An 18,554-nucleotide genomic window follows, 5' to 3' on the forward strand; every position below is an offset into this window, starting at 1 on the left:
AACAGTATTATAATAATGGAGGGAAATGTCCTTATATTTTAGAGATGCAAATGATGTCTATAATTTAGCTTAAAACACTTCAATTATTGTTACTCTGCCTTAACAGAGAAAACCAGCAAACTAAATATGGAATACAGATGTGCCAAATACTCTTCAAGAAGTATATCATACCCTCCATATATACCTGCCTGATTATTTCTGCCCTGTTTTCCTCAGGTTAGACACTCATCCTCTGTGCTTTCAAAGCATTTTGTGTTTATCCGCATTCATTTAAGGAAGTGGAGTTTCCAGGAGGCTAGGTCAGACAGGCAGCAGACTAGCCAGACTGCTTTCTATGGTGGAATAAGAACCTGGCCTTGCTGACAGAGTTTGATTTCAGCAGTGAGAAAGCCTAATGTTTGTAAACATTCTCTTTGATAGAAGCACATAAACTGCAAAGTAGGTTTTTCTAGAATAGTAGTAATGCGACCCACAGATGTAAAAGTATGGTGGACAAAAAAAGGTGTGGTGAAGTATCTAGAATATGGCTTCTCAGGCCTGGCACACTCTCCCTCTTCAGAGGTACCTTTGCAACCTCCTTGAGGAATGAAGGACGACAGGAAACTTTACTTCTGATAGGAGTACGCTACGTCTCTTTTTTTGTATAATGTCTCAAAGCAGGCTAATTTCTGCCATTAAAGAAAACGTACATTTTTAAACTCTGTCTGGTGCCACTTTCCTATCAAGAACTACCTCACTGTGATAACCGAGCAGTACCTTAGTCATAGCACCTATCAAATTGTTCTGAAATCTATTTACCTATCTCCTTGCAAGGAACTAAGCGATTAGCTTTACTTACCTTTGCACCCTCCAGCAGAGTGCCTAGCACACTCTGGTGCTTAAAAAATGTTTAAAAAGCTGAAGTGAAAAAAATGAGACTATAGTGAAATTCATAATTCCTCCCCCCCAAAAAGTAGTTCAATAAGAATGCTAGAATGGAACAATTGATAGGAACTTCTTGAGTGCAGGAACTACATTTTATTAATCTTTACATCCTCGATGTCTAAGACAAGACAATGGGGGGGCGGAGAAAGAGGAATGGAGAGACAGGTGTAGTGGAGAGAGAGAAAAGGAGGTAAGGGAAAAGGACGAACTTAGAGACTACCTAGTATATGGACTTTCCAAATGCCTTTCAGAGGAAATTAATCTATAAGTATTGTTGCTTTCTAATTGATTGGAAAGAGACAAGAAGTATGCCTTTTTATTTATTACTTTCAAGTAATCAGGTAAGTGTTTGCTGGGGGGAAAAAATCTGAATCAACAGAAGAGTTCTACACGTGTAAAACCTTTTCTTTAAGAGCCTAGCTGACATCATTACTATCCCATTTGTTAAGTGGTAAAGTTTAAAAACTACTATTGAAGGGAAAAAAAAAAAAAACTCCTACTGTAACACAATGCTCTCCTATTCTATGTGAAACTTTTCTTTTTTAGCAATGTTTTAACAAGATAACATGTTTACTTATCTCAAAGTAGTCTCTAATACATCTTTAGCATATCTGCAAAGGGCTGGTTCTAGAACTACATTCAAGCTCTACAATTATGTAAATAAACTTACTATGAGAAGCAGAGAAAATAAGATTTCTCCAGTATGGAGAGAATAAGATTTTCCAGTATGGAGAAAAGACAAAACAACTTGATAAAGGAAGACATCTTTTTAAAAAATGATTAAAAAAGTAAATAAAAGGAAAATGTACATGGTATTAAAAACTCAAACTTCACAAAGAAGTAAAAACAAAAGGTATAACTCTCTACCATTTCCAATCCCCAACCCTATTCCCCACATATGACCACTGAATATTTTCTTAGGTGTCCTTCAAGAAAAAGATGGGTGTACATCAGTGTGTATATAAGAAATCCTTATTTTTTAATATGACATATAACATCATACATAACCTTTTCTTAATATCTTACATATACACTTAATATATCTTAGGAATCTTTCCATATCAGAACATAAAATTAATAATAATATTCTAGCAATACTTATCAAGCATTTACAATGTGCCAGATACACATAAAAGTGTTAAATTTGATATATACCTCATTTAATCTTCAGAAGAACTCATGAAGTAGGCACTATACCAGCATACTGAAGTTTTAAGATGTTCAGGTCATACAACCAATAACGAATAGCACTAAGGTCTCAACTTAGAGCCCCCACTCTTAACCACTGTTCTCCTTTTTATCTGATATAGAGTCCATAAAATGAATAAACTGCAACATATTTAACCAGTCTCTACTGGTAGACATTTAAGCTATTTCTAGTCTTCGCAAAGATCATCGCTTGAATGTAAGCTCCACTGAGAGATTTTTGTCTAAATCAAGAATTATGGGTGATTTTTATTTTATCTTTTGGGCCTTTTGTATTTCCACATTTTCTGCAGTACCATATATTATTTTATAGTAAGAAAAAAATAGATATTTTTAGATAAACTTGAAAAATAGAGTAACTTATGAAAGGTAAAGGCAGGGTTTGAATTCAGATCCATAAAACTCCCAAGGCCTCTTTCCATGGAAGCAAGTTTCCAAAGGTAAATAATTCTAGTTACAGTTTATATTATTTCTCTATTCTCCAGAACCTAACCAGGAGGTCAGTTAAAGATGCCCAGTGAAAATGTCTGTAGTATATACCAACATATTAATAGGAACACTATAATAACTACCACCACTGTTATGATCTGTTTCTCTTTCACGGATGGCTAAATAAAACTCCCATCTGAGGCACTGTCATTTGTAAGTTATCCTGTGTTGAATTCTTTAAGAATTAAGGTCCAGAGTAGACCAGTAACCACTAAAACCCCAAGAAAACAAAAACACATACAGGTTGATTTGTGAAACCAAAGAACAGAAATAATTCTTCTCTATAGTACACTTAACATTTAAGACATAGTTCCTTTTGGGGGAGGATGAAGAAAAAAAAGATGTCAGATGACTCATGTATCCCATCTGACGCTATTTTGGGATAACATTTAAGTTAAAGATTTAGAAAACACTGTATTAAGGAGACTTGGAAGTCTCCATCATTCTGATCTACAGCATTTCACTGTATCTCAATTTCCTCAACTAAAACATGGTGATAATAATGTTCCCTACTTCATGGAACATATTAAGTTATAACTACAGAAAAAAGATTTTTAAATTTAGCATTTGAAAAAATTAACACTGATCTGAAATTGGTAACTAAAAAGAAAACTGAAGGGGAAAAAACCTCTACTGTAAAAAGTCAATCCTCCCAAAAGGAAATAAATATATCCTTAGCTCCACTCTACTTCATAAAAATAAACCAGAATCTCCTTACCCACAAACATACAAATTATATCCTGGTGTAAACTGTATACAATTAGTTGCTAAACTCTGTTCATCCTAAGTCTTAAATACTTCTCAAATTTTCGTCCCCTCCTTCCCTTTCCTACAGCCTCTGCCTACAGATAACATCATACTTAATGGTGAAATGCTTTCCTCCTTAGACGGGAAAGAAAGCAAGGATGTGTACTCTCACCACTTCTATTCAACACTACACTGCAGGATCCAGCCAGTGGAATATGGGAAGGAAGGAAGGAAAAATGGAAAGAAGGAAGAGACGGGGGAAGGAAAGGGAGGGAAGGAGGAGGAAAGGAAAGGGAGGAAAGGAGGGAGGGAAGGAGGGAAGGAAAGGGAAGAAATTAAAGGCATTAAGATTGGAAAGGAAGAAATAAAACTATCTTTACGCACAGACAATATATCCTGTAGGCAGAAAATCTTAAGGAATCCACCAAAAATTACTAGAACTAATAAATGAGTTCAGGAAGGTCAAAAGATACAAATTCAATATTCAAAAATCAATTGTATTTCTATAAACTAGCAACAAACAAACCAAAAATAATTCTTTAATTCCATTCATGATAACATCAAAAACAATAAAATACTCAGAAATAGATTTAACAAAAGAAGTATAAGACTTGCACACTGAAAACTTTAAAACTTTACTAAAAGAAATCAAAAAAGCTCGAAATAAATGAAGAGACAGTCTGTGTTCATGGATTTTTTTAAAAATTTATTTATTTAATTAATTTATTTTTTTTGGCTGCATTGGGTCTTCGTTGCCGCACGCGGGCTTTTCTCCAGTTGCGGTGAGCGGTGGCTTCTCTTGTTGCAGAGCATGGGCTCTAGGCACACGAGCTTCAGTAGTTGTGGCATGCGTGCTCAGTAGTTGTGGCTCACGGGCTCTAGAGTGCAGGCTCAGTAGTTGTGGCGCATGGGCTTAGCTGCTCCACGGCATGTGGGATCTTCCCGGACCAGGGATCGAACTCATGTCCCCTGCATCGGCAGGCAGATTCTTAACCACTGCGCTACCAGGGAAGCCCTGTGTTGGTGGATTTGAAGACTTAATATTGTTGATGGCAATTCTCCCCAGACTAATCTACAGATTGAATGTAATCCCTGTCAAAACCCCAAAAGAATATTTGCAGAAATTGGTAAAATTCATGTTGATATTGATCCTAAAATGTTTACAGAAATGCAAAAAATCCAGAATAGGCAAAACAATTTTGAAAAAGAAGAAAAAAGTTGAAGGACTTACACTTCCAGCTATCAAATTTTACTGTAAAATGAGAGTAATCAGAACAGTTTGATACCGTAAGGACAGACATACAGATCATGATTTTTAACAAGATATCAAGGTAATTCAATGAGAAGAGGACAGTCTTTTCAACAGAAGAGTGTTACAACAACTGAACATTCATATACAAAAGATGAATTTAGACCCCTTCTCACACCATGCACAAAAATTAATGCAAAATGGATCATAAACCAAAAGTAAGAGCTAAAACTATAAAAACTTCTAGAAGAAAACAGAGAAGGAAATCTTCTTGAGTATGAATTAAGCAGAGTCTTAGATAACAACACCAAAATCATGATCCATAAAGAGAAAAAAAATTAATAAATTGGACTTCATCAAAATGTAAATCTTTGTGCTTCAAAATTCACCATTAAGAAAATAAAAAAGCAAACCAGACAGGGAGAAAATATTTGCCAATCATATATCTAATAAAGGGCCTGTATCTAAAACATATAAAGAACTCTTACAACTCACAAACAAGATAAATAATCTAATTTAAAAATGAGCAGAAGATTTTAATAGATATTTCACCAATAAGATATGTAAATGGTTAATAAGCACAAGAAAAACATCACTAATCATTAGGGAAATGCAAATCAAAACCATAATGAAATGCCACTTCACAAGTACTGATACATGCTACTACTTGACAAACCTTGAAATGTTATGCTAAGTGAAGGAAGTCAGACACAAAAGGCCACATATTGTATGATTCCATTTATATGATATGTTCAGAAAAGGCAAATCTAGAGAGAGAGAGACAGACATAAAGTACATTAGTGGTTGCCTGGGGCTTGGAGTGGAACTAGGGAGTGACTACAAACTGGCACAACGGGTTCTGGGGGGGGATGAAAATGCTCTAAAACAGGATTGTGGGTGATGGTTTCACAACTTCATAAATTTCCTAAAAATCACTGAATGGTACACTTAAAATGAATTAACTGTACGGTATGTAAAGTATACCTCTATAAAGTTGTCTTTTTAAAAAACAAAAAGAGCTTGGATATGGTTGGAACTACTCTGTGAAGATAAGGGTAAGAAATTGCTTATAGTCAGAGAAAGAATGATGGTGACAGGAAAAAGAGGAGAGTTGGAGTGGAGTCACTAAGAAAGTTTTGGACTCTGAGGCTCCTTACCACCATCCCTGTATCTTTAGCAAAGTTTATGAAAATCATTAAAAGGCTGATATGAGTGAAGGAGTTCAGTTTTCTGGTGTCACAGGACAAACACGGAACACTTCATGATGATGCAGCAGTGCAGGTGCAGAAAGAAGCATGGGAAAGCCAAAAAACAAGAACCAAGTAGACCTCCTTGGGAGGCGCTGAGCTGGCATTAAGGTGACAGCTCAACTTAACAAAGTTAAGAGACAGGGGATCCACAGCTGGCATCAGGTTAACCTGGTTTTGTTTGCTTTCTGTATTTCACCAGTTACATTTAAATTTTAGCAGGTAGTAGAGCTGACTATACAGCTATATATTTAAATGATTATAGTGATGCTACACAACTTCAAATGACTAATTTTAAAGAATATCAGTTGTTTTGGGGACCAGCACTCTGACCCTCCTTCTTTTGGTTAGAAACTCCTTTTTGATAAGGAACTCATTCCTTGAGATTGGGTGTTGCTGACACCATCACATCTCTCCCCCAAACCATACAGGACATATGACCCAGGACTGGTCAGAATCCCCTATATCCCTAAACACAGTAATTGGTTCAAGGAAGGACATGTGATCCAAGCCAGACCAATAACTGAGTTCCTGGATCTTTTCTGCCACAACTAAACTTGTAGGATTTGAGCCTGGGGCTGTCAATTCTCATTGTAACCATTTTGTTACAATTTTGTGGAAAATCTAGCCAAGACATGAAGAGGCCTGCTAACATCACCTGTATCCCTGGACCCAATGTACTCAGTTATATGAGTCAGCACTTTTTTATATGTGCAAATTAATCTGATTTGAGTTTCTGTCACTTGCAACCAAAAAGTCTCTTCTGTAAAAGGCCACTGAAAAAGCAGAGACATTTCAAGCGGTTGCCAAAGGGGCCCAAAAGATGCATCCCGGAAACTAAAGGGAACTAACTCTCTGTGGAGACTGAATTGACTAATGGAAAACAGGATGCAGGAGAAAAGCAGGTAGATAAATTTCCTCTTCTTCCACAGTCCCATCTACACATCTAAGGAACTGTTCCTCTGTCTGAAGATATCCTGTGTGGCCAAGCATGCACACCTGGCAAACGATCTCTCTCTAGCTCTTTGTGAAGCGGTGGCCAACAAGATAAGGTATCACCTTACATTGTTTCCTATCCTTCTCTTCACCTCCCTCTTCTCTTTTAATGCCCTGGGATTATGCCTCTCAGAAAAAACCTCAATTTTTTTTTTTTTTTTTTTTTGGCTGCGTTGGGTCTTCGTTGCTGTGTGTGCACGGGCTTTCTCTAGTTGCGGCAAGCGGGGGCCACTCTTCATTGCAGTGCGTGGGCTTCTCATTGCGGTGGCTTCTCTTGTTGTGGAGCATGGGCTCTAGGCGCTCAGGCTTCAGTAGTTGCAGCATGCAGGCTCAGTAGTTGCGGCATACGGGCTTCAGTAGTTGTGACTCACGGGCTCTAGAGCGCAGGCTGAGTAGTTGTGGCACATTGGCTTAGTTGCTCCGCGGCCTGTGGGATCTTCCCAGACCAGGGTTCAAACCCGTGTCCCCTGCATTGGCAGGTGGATTCCTAACCACTGCGCCACCAGGGAAGTCCAAGCCTCAACTCTTAATCCTTGTTTCAGTCTCTATTTTCTAGGGAACCCAGACTAAAAGAGTACCTACAAAAAACCTACAGTAATCACCAGGCCTCATATTAAGTGAAACACAGAAAGCTTTCCCTTTGAGATTATAAACAAAATGAGGATGCTCAATTTTAACACAATGTTGAATAGAAATGGTAGTAAAAATCTGTACAGTAATGCAAGGTAATAGCCTGCAGACCAACACAAAAAAATAAATCAGTTACAAGGTTTGGAAAAGATAAAACAAAAATTCTTCATTTTCAGATGATACGGCTGTCTACATGGAAAATATAAAGGCCACAGGAGAGTAAGTAGGTTGACTGCAGCCTGATCTTCCCCCTCAGCTTTGTTCAGTCTATCCTGTACCAGGAGTTTCTCAAGTATGGAGCTGGAATATAAGGTCTCCTAAAAAAGACTGACCTTGTGTTTTCCTGAGAAAGCATAATAGTTCTGGCTGAATCAGTCCCACAAAGCTATTGTGTAACCTGAGGACTGTCCAGAGTTGAAAAGCCTGTGCCCATTTTGAAGAATCAAGGATTATTATTAAACTTTGGTAAAAATTTTTAAAAAAAGAAAAAGAAAATACAAAGGAATCCACAGATACATTCTTAGATTTAACAAGAGTTTAGCAAGGTATATAGCTGATACAAAATTGTTATATACCTAAGGATAAATCTAACAAAAGATATGCAAGAACCTTACAGAGAAAACTACAAAATTTCATTGTGTGATATAAAGAAGACCTAAATAAATGGAGAGATACACCACAACCATGAATCAGTATTATAAGAATGTCATTTCTCCCCCAAATTGATGTACAGAGTCAATGCAATCCCAATCAAATTCTAATAGGATTTGGGAGTTTTTTGTTTGTTTTTGGTAGATTCTAAAATATACACGGAAATTCAAAAAGCTAAGAGCAGCTAAGACACTTTTTTTTAAGTTGGGAGGAGATATTCTACCAAATTCCAAAACTTATTATAATGAAAATTGTTTATAATTAGTGAAAAGATGTATAACCAGACCACTGGGACAAAATAGAGAGCCCATAAAAAGACCCACAAATAAGGACACACACATCTATTATAGACATGGCAGGACAGATCAATGGGGAAAGGAGAATCCATTCTGAAAAAATTAAAATTTCACACCATACGCATATCAAGTCCAGGTGGAATATAAACCTAAACACAAAGGAGGTAATTACAAAGTTTATTATAAATCAGATGAATATCTTAATGACCTCAGAGAATAAAATATTTCTTAAACAAGACCCCCAAAATACTAAACATTAAAAAAAAATCCTGATATACTGCATTAAAACTTAGTTTTCAAAAGACTCCATTTTGGACTTCCCTGGCTGCCCAGTGGTTAAGACTCCACGCTTCCACTGCAGGAGGCCCAGGTTCAATCCCTGGTCAGGGAACTAAGATCCCACATGCCGCAACGTGCAGCCCAAAAAAGAAAAAAAAAAAAAAGTAAAAGACTCTATAAAAAGGATTAAAAAACAAACCACAGTGTAGGAAAAGATATTTGCAAAACATATAATCAATAAATGATTAATCTACTGAATACATATAAAGTTCTCACACAAATCAATAAGAAAAAGACAATCCAAAGGGAAAAAACAAGGAAGGAAAATGGCAAACTATTTAATTAGGTAACTTACAAAAGAGTAAATTCAAATGGTCAATAAACATACAAAACAGGGCTCAATCTCATTAGTTATCAAGTAAATATGTACTAAAACTTTTACAATAAGATAGCATCACGCATCCACCAGATAGGCAAAATGAAAAAGTTGGCAATACCAAGTGATGGTAACTATGCAAAGCAACATTGTGGGAGTGTAAATTTCCACAACTATCTTAGAAAACAGTTTGGCATTGCCTAATAAACTTGATGATAAATAAAACTGCTAGGACAAGCAATAAAAACCCAGCAATTCCACACCTGAGCATACCATAGAAAAACTCATGAACATATGTACCAGAGTATATGTACAGGAATGCTCACAGCAACACTGTTTCTAATAGTCAAAAACTGGAAACAACCCAAATGTCCATCTACTGTAGAATGGAAAATTGTGGTATATTTATACAATGAAATAATATAAAGCAATGAAAATGAATGAACTTCAACTGCTTGTAACATCATGGCTGAATCTCACAGATATAATTTTGAGCAAAAGAAGTAAGACAGAAAAGCAGACAAACACACAGTATGATTCTATTTAAATGAATTCAAAAATAAAAAATTATATTGCTTAGGGATGCATTCATAGGTAGTAAAAATAAAGAAAAGCAAGGAAATGGTTACCCCAAATGTCAGGACAGCAGCTTGGAGTGCTCTGAAGCAAAGGGTAAGATTTAGAAAAGGAGAGGCAGGATATATTAAAAAAAAACAACAGAACAGTTATAGAGATGGAAATGAGCAGAGCATTTGTGGGGGTAAAGTGAAAACACCAGACTGACTAGTCCAAAATGTAAGCTAGAGAATAAGCAACAAGAGAAGGACCAGATTATTGATGACTAAAATGCAAGCAGGAGTTTGGATTTAACCCCATAAGAAGCCACTACGTTTATATTTTTGAACATAAGAATGCCATGATAAAAGCTGTGTTTTAGGGAGACTTCATTTGTAACACATTTGAATTAGAGGAGGGAGAGACTAGATCAGCCATGACCTTGTTGTGAGGCAATGAAAGATGCTCCAAGGTGGCAGGGTGGCGTTCATTCCTACACTTCTTATGCATCCAGTTTACACAGTTTCTGTGCTAAGCACTGGAGATAAAAAGACCTAGACCAGCCCTCAAAGAGCTCTGAAAAGCAGTAGAAAATAGGGGGAAAGGGGAAAGGAGGGCAAGCATGAGAAAGTTAAAAAGAAAAAGAAAAAAAAAAACTGTACCTCATGAAGTCAGTGATGAACAAAAGAAAAAAGTGAAATTTTCCTAATTCTCAAGAGTTCTATAATCTAAGTACACATAAGGTAGCATGGTAAGCACTGCCATATGGCCCCAGGATTGATGAGAAAGAGAACATGCAGGAAGTACTGGTGACTATACCACATACATGTGAGAAAGCTGACTATAAAAGAAAAAGGAATGATTGGTTGGCAGCCAGAAATGCCAGAAGACTCGATGGTTCTTTGTTTTATGATGAGAAAGGCAGGATAAGTCTTATGGCTTAAGGGAAACATCCATAAAAAAGAATAGATTGAAGATGCTAGAAAGGAAAGGGAAAATTGTGAGATCAAGGTTGGGAGGAGGTGGCAAGGTATGGGATTCAAAGTACAATAAAACAGGTAAGTTTTAGGTACAAGACATCCTTTCAGGCTCAAGAGAAAGATGGTTGAACGATATGTCGGGACAGTCATATGCTGAGGTTAAAACGAAGGACTCACGTGGTATGGTCCCAAACTTTTCGGTAAAAGATGGGGTAGGGAAACAAAGATGATAAATAAGAGAAATTATTTGGAATAAACCTCATTTCAAATGATAAGACATTAATTAATAAAAGATCAGGGCTTCCCTGGTGGCGCAGTGGTTGAGAATCTGCCTGCTAATGCAGGGGACACGGGCTCGAGCCCTGGTCTGGGAAGATCCCACATGCCGCGGAGCAACTGGGCCCGTGAGCCACAACTACTGAGCCTGCGCGTCTGGAGCCTGTGCCCCGCAACGGGAGGGGCCGCGATAGTGAAAGGCCCGTGCACCGCGATGAAGAGTGGCCTCCGCTTGCCACAACCAGAGAAAGCCCTCGCACGAAACGAAGACCCAACACAGCCAAAAATAAATAAATAATCTATTAAAAAAAATAAAAAAATAAAAAAAAAATAAAAGATCAACTCTGGGGACTTCCCTGGTAGCACAGTGGATGAGACTCTGTGCTCCCAATGCAGGGGGCCTGGGTTCCATCCCTGGTCAGGGAACTAGATCCCACATGCATGCCACAACTAAGAGTTTGCATACCACAACTGAGGAGCCCACGTGCCGCAACTAAGGAGCCTGCCTGCCACAACTGAGGAGCCCGCCTGCCGCAACTGAGGAGCCCGCCTGCCGCAACTAAGACCCGGCACAACCAAATAAATAAATTTTTTTTTTTTTAAAAAAAAGATCAACTCTGGACTATTCTAGTCTCCCTCTAACACTACTCTGCAGCTCAGGAGCAAGAAATAGGTTAGACATTCAGCATTAACAGTTAGTGAGATGAGTACAACAGAAGGCCAGGGAAGTGGTATATGTGTCCAAAGTGATGAAACAGGCAGCACTGAAATAGTTGATACTATGTGGAAAGGATTTACTTTGATCAGGAGTGAGATTATGAATTGAACAAAGTAGATTAAAAGATTGGGCCTATTCAGCCAGAGTTATGAACAGATTCAAGACTAAAAACAATTGAGGTTATAAATAAGCCTATATCCAGGAAATCCTACTCATGTAAGATTTTCCTCAGAAATAAAGATCCGATGAAAGCCTTTCATTAAATTCTGCTCCTTAGGCAGCAAAATGATACGAAATTAACAAAGATTAAGAAAACAAGGGTAACTTCTGGTATACTAATAGCAGCACTATTAGAAAATCTAGAACTACCACAGAAGAAAATATTTTGCAGCAAGAAAATACAGTCGAATAATAATAATTTAAGATCTGAAATCAGAGGACTAGGGTTTGAGCCTCAATTAAGGCAAATAATCTCATTCTCAGTAGGCCTCAGTTCTGCATCTGGATTATGGGAATAATAAATAACAGTAAATAACCATAATTCAAAAAGACACATGCACCCCAATGTTCATTGCAGCACTATTTACAATAGCCAGGACATGGAAGCAACCTAAATGTCCATCAACAGAGGAGTGGATAAAGAAGATGTGGCACATATATACAACGGAATATTACTCAGCCACAAAAAGGAACGAAATTGGGTCATTTGCAGAGACGTGGATGGACCTAGAGACTGTCATACAGAGTGAAGTAAGTCAGAAAGAGAAAAACAAATATCATATATTAACACATATATGTGGCACCTAGAAAAATGGTGCAGATGAACCAGTCTGCAAGGCAGAAATAGAGACACAGATGTAGAGAACAAACGTATGGACACCAAGGGGGGAAAGTTGGGGGGGGGATGAACTGGGAGATTGGGATTGACATATATACACTAATATGTATAAAATAGATAACTAATAAGAACCTGCTGTATAGCACAGGGAACTCCACTGTACAGTAGAAACTAACACAACATTTTAAAACAACTATATCCCAATAAAAATAAACAAATAAATAAATAACAGTAAATAATATAGGAATAATAGCAGCAGCTAACATTTTTTGAATGCTTATTATGTTTCAGGCACAGTTCTAAGTGTCTTACATGTATTATCTCATTTAATCCTCAAATTAACCCTACAGAGGTTTTTAGCTCCACTTTACTGATGAGCAAACCAAGACAAAGAGGTTAGATCAACTGCCCAGAATTACACAGCTATTACTTGGTATAGGCAGAATTTCAACCTGGGTGATGTGACCTAGAGCCTACCTTCTTTACTATGTTCTTCTGCCCTCTGGGTTATGAAGAGGAGAATGTGGTAAAAAGTGTTTTAAGTATACACAAATGTTCTTCATTACAGCTGAATATCAAGTGATATGACAAAATAATCCAAACAAAATCCTAGATCATTTATCTACAATCAACAGTCCATAAATTGTACCTATTACATACTAGGGAGTGATTACAAAGGTTAACAAGGCATATGCCTTGTCCTCAAAAAGTAGGGAGAGGGCTTCCCTGGTGGCGCAGTGGTTGAGAATCTGCCTGCCAATGCAGGGGACACGGGTTCGAGCCCTGGTCTGGGAAGATCCCACATGCCGCGGAGCAACTGGGCCCGTGAGCCACAACTACTGAGCCTGCGCGTCTGCAGCCTGTGCTCCGCAACAGGAGAGCTTGCGATAGTGAGAGGCCCGCGCACCGCGATGAAGAGTGGCCCCCACTTGCTACAACTAGAGAAAGCCCTCGCACAGAAACGAAGACCCAACACAGCCATAAATAAATAAATAAATAAATAAAAATTTAAAAAAAAGAGTTCTCATCACAAAGGAAAAAACTTTAAAAAAAAAAAAAAAAAAAGTAGGGAGAATAGGGACTTCCCTGGAGGCTCAGTAGTTAAGAATCCGCCTGCCAATGCACGGGACATGAGTCCGATCCCTGGTCCGGGAAGATCCCACATGCCACGGAGCAACTAAACCCATGTGCCACAACTACTGAGCCTGTGCTCTAAAGCCCGCGAGCCACAACTACTGAGCCTGCATGCCACAACTACTGAAGCCTGTGCGCCTAGAGCCTGTGCTCTACACCAAGAGAAGCCACCGCAATGAAAAGCCTGTGCACCGCAACAAAGAATAGCCCCCGCTCACCGCAACTAGAGAAAGCCCACGCAGAGCAACAAAGATCCAACGCAGCCATACATACATACATAAATGTAGGGAGAACAGACAAGAGGCAATACTTGACATGAAGTCTGCTTTTCTATGATGAGCCAAGGTTAGTAGCACAATCAGTAATGCAGAATAAAGAGCTTTGAGAAATCACCAAATCACAGCCTCAAAAAATAACAGCACTAAATGCAAAGGACTAGGAAATAACTGAGCCAGAAAAGAGATCAGTATAATTCTTTTCAAAGTAAAGGTTTCTGAAAAATCATAAAGCTTTAAAAAAGAAAAATAAGTTTTCCAGTAGCAACAGGCTTTTCACAGAGCAACAAAGTTCATACAGGTATATCATAAAAAGGATTATTACTTCCAAATAATAGTCCTAGGCCATATTATAAATCCTGTAATAATTAAAAAAAATAGTGATACTTACTGTGCACTTATTATCTAAAAAGCACTGTCATAAGCATTTTATACGTATGGATTTATTTAATCCTTACAACAATCCTATAAGGTGAATCCTACTATTAACCCCATTTTATAGATAGGGAAAATGAGGCAAAAGTGAGGGGAAGTAACTCGCCCAAGTTTACCCAATGGGGGGCAGTGCTAGGATGTCAAACCAGGCAGTCTGTCTCCAGAGTTGTGCTATACTTCCCCCAGTAGGAAACTAAGAAGCAGAACAAGAATTTATTCAGAGGTATTATTCAGCCATATTTGGTAACTTGGAGGAAAGTACCTTTCATTCACAATAAGCAGATAATAATTCATCATCTATAGCAGTTCTGTCCTTGGTCTTCTCTCCAGATTAAGCCTGTGCATTCCTCCTCAACTATCTCATCTACTCCTCTGGCTTTAATTACAATCTACTTGCTGATGACTCCCAAATCTAGATCTCCAACCCAATCTCTCTTCTGCACCTTAAACCTGTACCAACAGCCTCGTAAACACTTCTCTTTGAATGCTCCATGAGCACGTCAAAATCTACATGTCCAAAACTGAATCATCATCTCCATCCCACCTCATTTCCCACCCTCACACCCATTCTTCCTCCTGTCCTCCCTTATCTCAACAACTGCCTCCATCCTGGTTGCCCAAGTCAGAAACTTGGATGTCCTCCCAGACTCTTCAGTCTTCCTCACCTTCCTTATCCAAGCAATCATCAATCACTGCCATGCCTACGTCCGAAGTATCTCTCTAATCAATGCATGTCTCTTCATTTCCATTGCCTTACTTACTTTTATAACTTTATGGCTATACTAATTTGAATTTTTTTGTTGTTTTGCAAAACTGGTTATCTTTTTTTCTTGTGTTTTGTCATGTCCTATCTGAGAACAAATTCCATGAATGGAGAACAGACATTGTATGTATTTCACACCTAACTCCCCAATGTGCACTTTCTTGATCAGCACAATGTTCTCAGAGATAAGCTTTTGGTTCTATTTAAGAGAAATTAATACTAAGCATGCATGTCAAGTAATACATTTATTTTAAAATGGCACTGCCTTCAGAAACAAAACCGTTATTTTACAAAAAAAATTTTTTAAAAGAACAAAAGTAATAATTTCCTATTAAGTCTATCATAGCTCCCTAGGTTATACTAATTATTGTTAAGTGTTCCGTGATAGCTAGTAAAGGCCATACACTGTACTAAACCCTTTACACAAATTATTCCGTTTAATGTTCACAACAACTCTATGAGCTGGGTACCGTTTTTTTTTACCCATTTTCCAGACAAGTAAAGCTTAAGAGAACTTAAACAATTTGGCCAAGGTGTCAACTTAGAAAATAAGAGTCAGGATTTAAGCCCGTGGTCACAGTCTGAGCATATGCTCTTAAGCACTTGCTATTTTGTCTCTTAAGGAGAAAATGAAATATGTGTTTTAAAGCTCGAAAGAAAAAAAAATAAAAAGCACAAAGCTTAAATGAAAGAGATGTTAGTTTTAAATGAAAAAGTGCCAAAATAGAGTAACACTATGGAAGTTCAAGCAGTTAAGAAACGACCTGTTTGGTAGGTCCAAAAATCTTTAATAAACATCAGCAAACTAAAAAGATCCAGAGTCACAGAAATACAATTGTCGAAAAAGTAATACATTCGAATGTTTCTTTCTTCTCTTAGGACTTCAGATTAACAGAAATATGGTCTTATTACACAAAAAATGTCTAGTGTCATACACACTGATATATTCCACAATTAAAGTCTACAAATATTAGAATCCTCCACCGTAATTCAATTTTTAGTTTTAGGGGGGAGAAAGGTGGCAACCTCCCCACCACAAGTAGGTGAAAAGCTCAGAAACCACAACCTTGATCGCTTGCTCATTGCTAGACTCCTAAAACACGAGTCAAAGGGCCGGTGTATAAAGAACACTGCCCATCATCCATCTTCCTCTGGAGCTATGAAAAACACAGGCGCAGTTTACATTCACACGCTACTAGGATCAAGCTCCAGCCTACAATTCGTCAGATCGGGCAGCTGGACACCGAAGGTGCAGACCACAAGCTCTCAACTTTTCATTTAGGCCGTACGTTTTCGATTCTGGGTGCACGAGCCCACTCTGAATTGGAACCCTGGGTGCAAAGAGGATTCCTGTCAGATTTCTGGGAAGGGTGAGAGGCTTGAAGAAGGGGCGGCCTCGCACCGGCCGGGAGCCCGCCGCGCGCCGAATCTTTTGTTGGGGTGGAGACGAGGGCGGACCCCCGCACCCTCCAGAGGGGCAACGGGGGTGGGCGGGGAGAGGGAGAGGGAAAGGGCCCCGGCCAGCCCGGGGGTGGGGACACAAAGAATTTGGGGAGCGCCGAGCGCCCGGCCGACGAGCTTCCCCCGCCCGCCCTTCAATAAGCCGCCGCGAACTCCAGGCCCGGGGGCCCGAGGAGCCGGCGGAGGCGGGCGCATGGGGCTCTCAGTGCCCCTGGACTAGGCGCGGGCTAAAGGCCGGGTTCGGAGGGCGGCGCCAGGCCTCGGCGGCCGCCGCGAACCCCCTCCGCCCCTCCGCCCAGCCGCCGACCAGGCCGCGGGATCCCGGCGTCCGCGTCGCCACACCCACCCGCCTCCTAGGCCCGGGCCGGGAGGACTCTCCGACTCTTCCCCCGGCTACGGCGGCGCGCCCCACGCCCCAGATTTACCTACTGATCTTCTGGGCAAAGGCGCGGCGTTCGGCCATGGCTGCTAAGGCGGCTGCGGCGGTCTGGGCGCGGACGGGCGGGCGCGTGCCTCCTCACTCGCGCTCCCTCCCTCCCCGCCTCCGCCAGTCCCTGCTCCGGACCCGGGAGGCTGGGGCTGGCGGCCGGAGCCGGGAACGAGCCCGGCCGTAATGCTCCTGAGAGGCGCGCAGCAAGAAACCGCTCCTCCCCCCAGCGCGTCAATCCCCTCGGGAACCCTGGCTTCGGAACGCAGCTGCGGCCCACGGAAGCGAAGAGGAAGACTAGGGCGTGGAGGGAGCGAGCCGCAGGCTCTGGCCTCCCGGCTGCCGCGGGGCCCGCAGGACCGAGAGGACGCAAAGAGAAGCTAGAGAGGGGCCAGCGACCTGGCGAAGCAAGAGAATAAGATAACCGAGCTCGTGGGGGGGGGAGCCCGGCTCTCCCGAAAAGGAACGGAAGGAAATGGAAGATGGGCTTTGCCAAGGCGGCTGTACTTTGCCGCCCGGGATGGCTGGGTCCACGTTCCTGCAGCACCCATCTCCGAGTAGTTGAAAGCACTTTCTGTTCTGCTGCGACCTTGTGATTGGTTTTTTCTTACAGAAAAAGAGCCAGAAAAGAGCTTTCTCCTGCAGAGGTAACGATAATAATAGTTGACTTGTGGTGCTAAGCCAGGCACTGGATTAAAGTTTTACATGCATGCATGATTTTACTTAATCTTCACAACAGCTCTTGGAAGTAAATTATTATCCTCATTTTAGAGAAAAGGAATTTGGTTCAGAGAAACTAAGCGACTGGCCCCGGGTCACACAGATGGTAACCTCTTCAACCGAAGTTCAAACCCTGAGCCCAAGCCTTTTCTTTGAAGACACGTGTTTCCCCGTTAGTAACACTCTTCCTGAGACTATTACGTATCCCTTTTGAATCTCATTTTTCATGTATATATATATGTTGAACCAGATGAGCGCTAATGTACTTTACCATTTTGATATTCTGTTAAGTAATCTGTATATTTACCAAACTGATCTTGCCCATCAAATCCTATAAAACAGGGATTAGCAGAAATCATGTTTCATTATTCTGTTGTAATCCCAGTGTCTAATGTGTTTGGCTCCTAATGCATATTTGCTTATTACTCATGTTACGGTGAAACTAAGAAAAATACCTTGGTTTCTTTAGTACCTTTCTCTTAAGTGTTGCAAGAATTTAATATGTGTATTTATTTATTTATTTATTTATTTATTATGGTCTTGCTGTGTCCTTGTGAAGTATGTTGGATACTTCTTTTCCTCTCTTTTACAGTTAGAAAGTCAGCAGCATGGAGCCATTAGTTCATTTGCCCAGAGTCACACATTGAGTCAGAGGTGAAAGCCTCAATTAGTCAGATCCATAACTTCCTGTCAGATCCACAGTGCTCTAACCAGTGTGGAAGACTTCATTTATTTTGTGTAACAATGCTCATTCCAGTAAAGGTGGTCTATTCAAAGAGGTACATATGTAGCTTCTTGCCAAGTGTAGTACAAAGTGCTGTTCTCAGGAAGTTTGAGTCCATTGGGAAACATGAAACAGCTACTCAAAGAACTACATGTCAA

At 39.9% G+C, this 18,554-nt stretch overlaps 1 protein-coding gene across 2 annotated transcripts in view; it reads right to left on the minus strand.

Moving 5' to 3' along the window:
- DOCK7 (dedicator of cytokinesis 7) overlaps positions 1 to 17,141 on the minus strand; it is a 187,591-nt gene extending 170,450 nt beyond the window's left edge. Inside the window, exon 1 of one of the 2 annotated variants that reach the window (XM_068540018.1) lies at positions 16,951 to 17,141. In XM_068540018.1, coding sequence (XP_068396119.1) covers positions 16,951 to 16,988 — 38 coding nt within the window. In that variant the 5' untranslated portion in view covers positions 16,989 to 17,141. The remainder of the gene's footprint in view (positions 1 to 16,950) is intronic. The other variant, XM_068540017.1, reaches the window with a different exon arrangement.
- Positions 17,142 to 18,554: the final 1,413 nt, after the last annotated feature.

The sequence above is a fragment of the Eschrichtius robustus genome, chromosome 3 (assembly GCF_028021215.1).
Source record: "Eschrichtius robustus isolate mEscRob2 chromosome 3, mEscRob2.pri, whole genome shotgun sequence".
NCBI classification, from domain to species: domain Eukaryota; kingdom Metazoa; phylum Chordata; class Mammalia; order Artiodactyla; family Eschrichtiidae; genus Eschrichtius; species Eschrichtius robustus.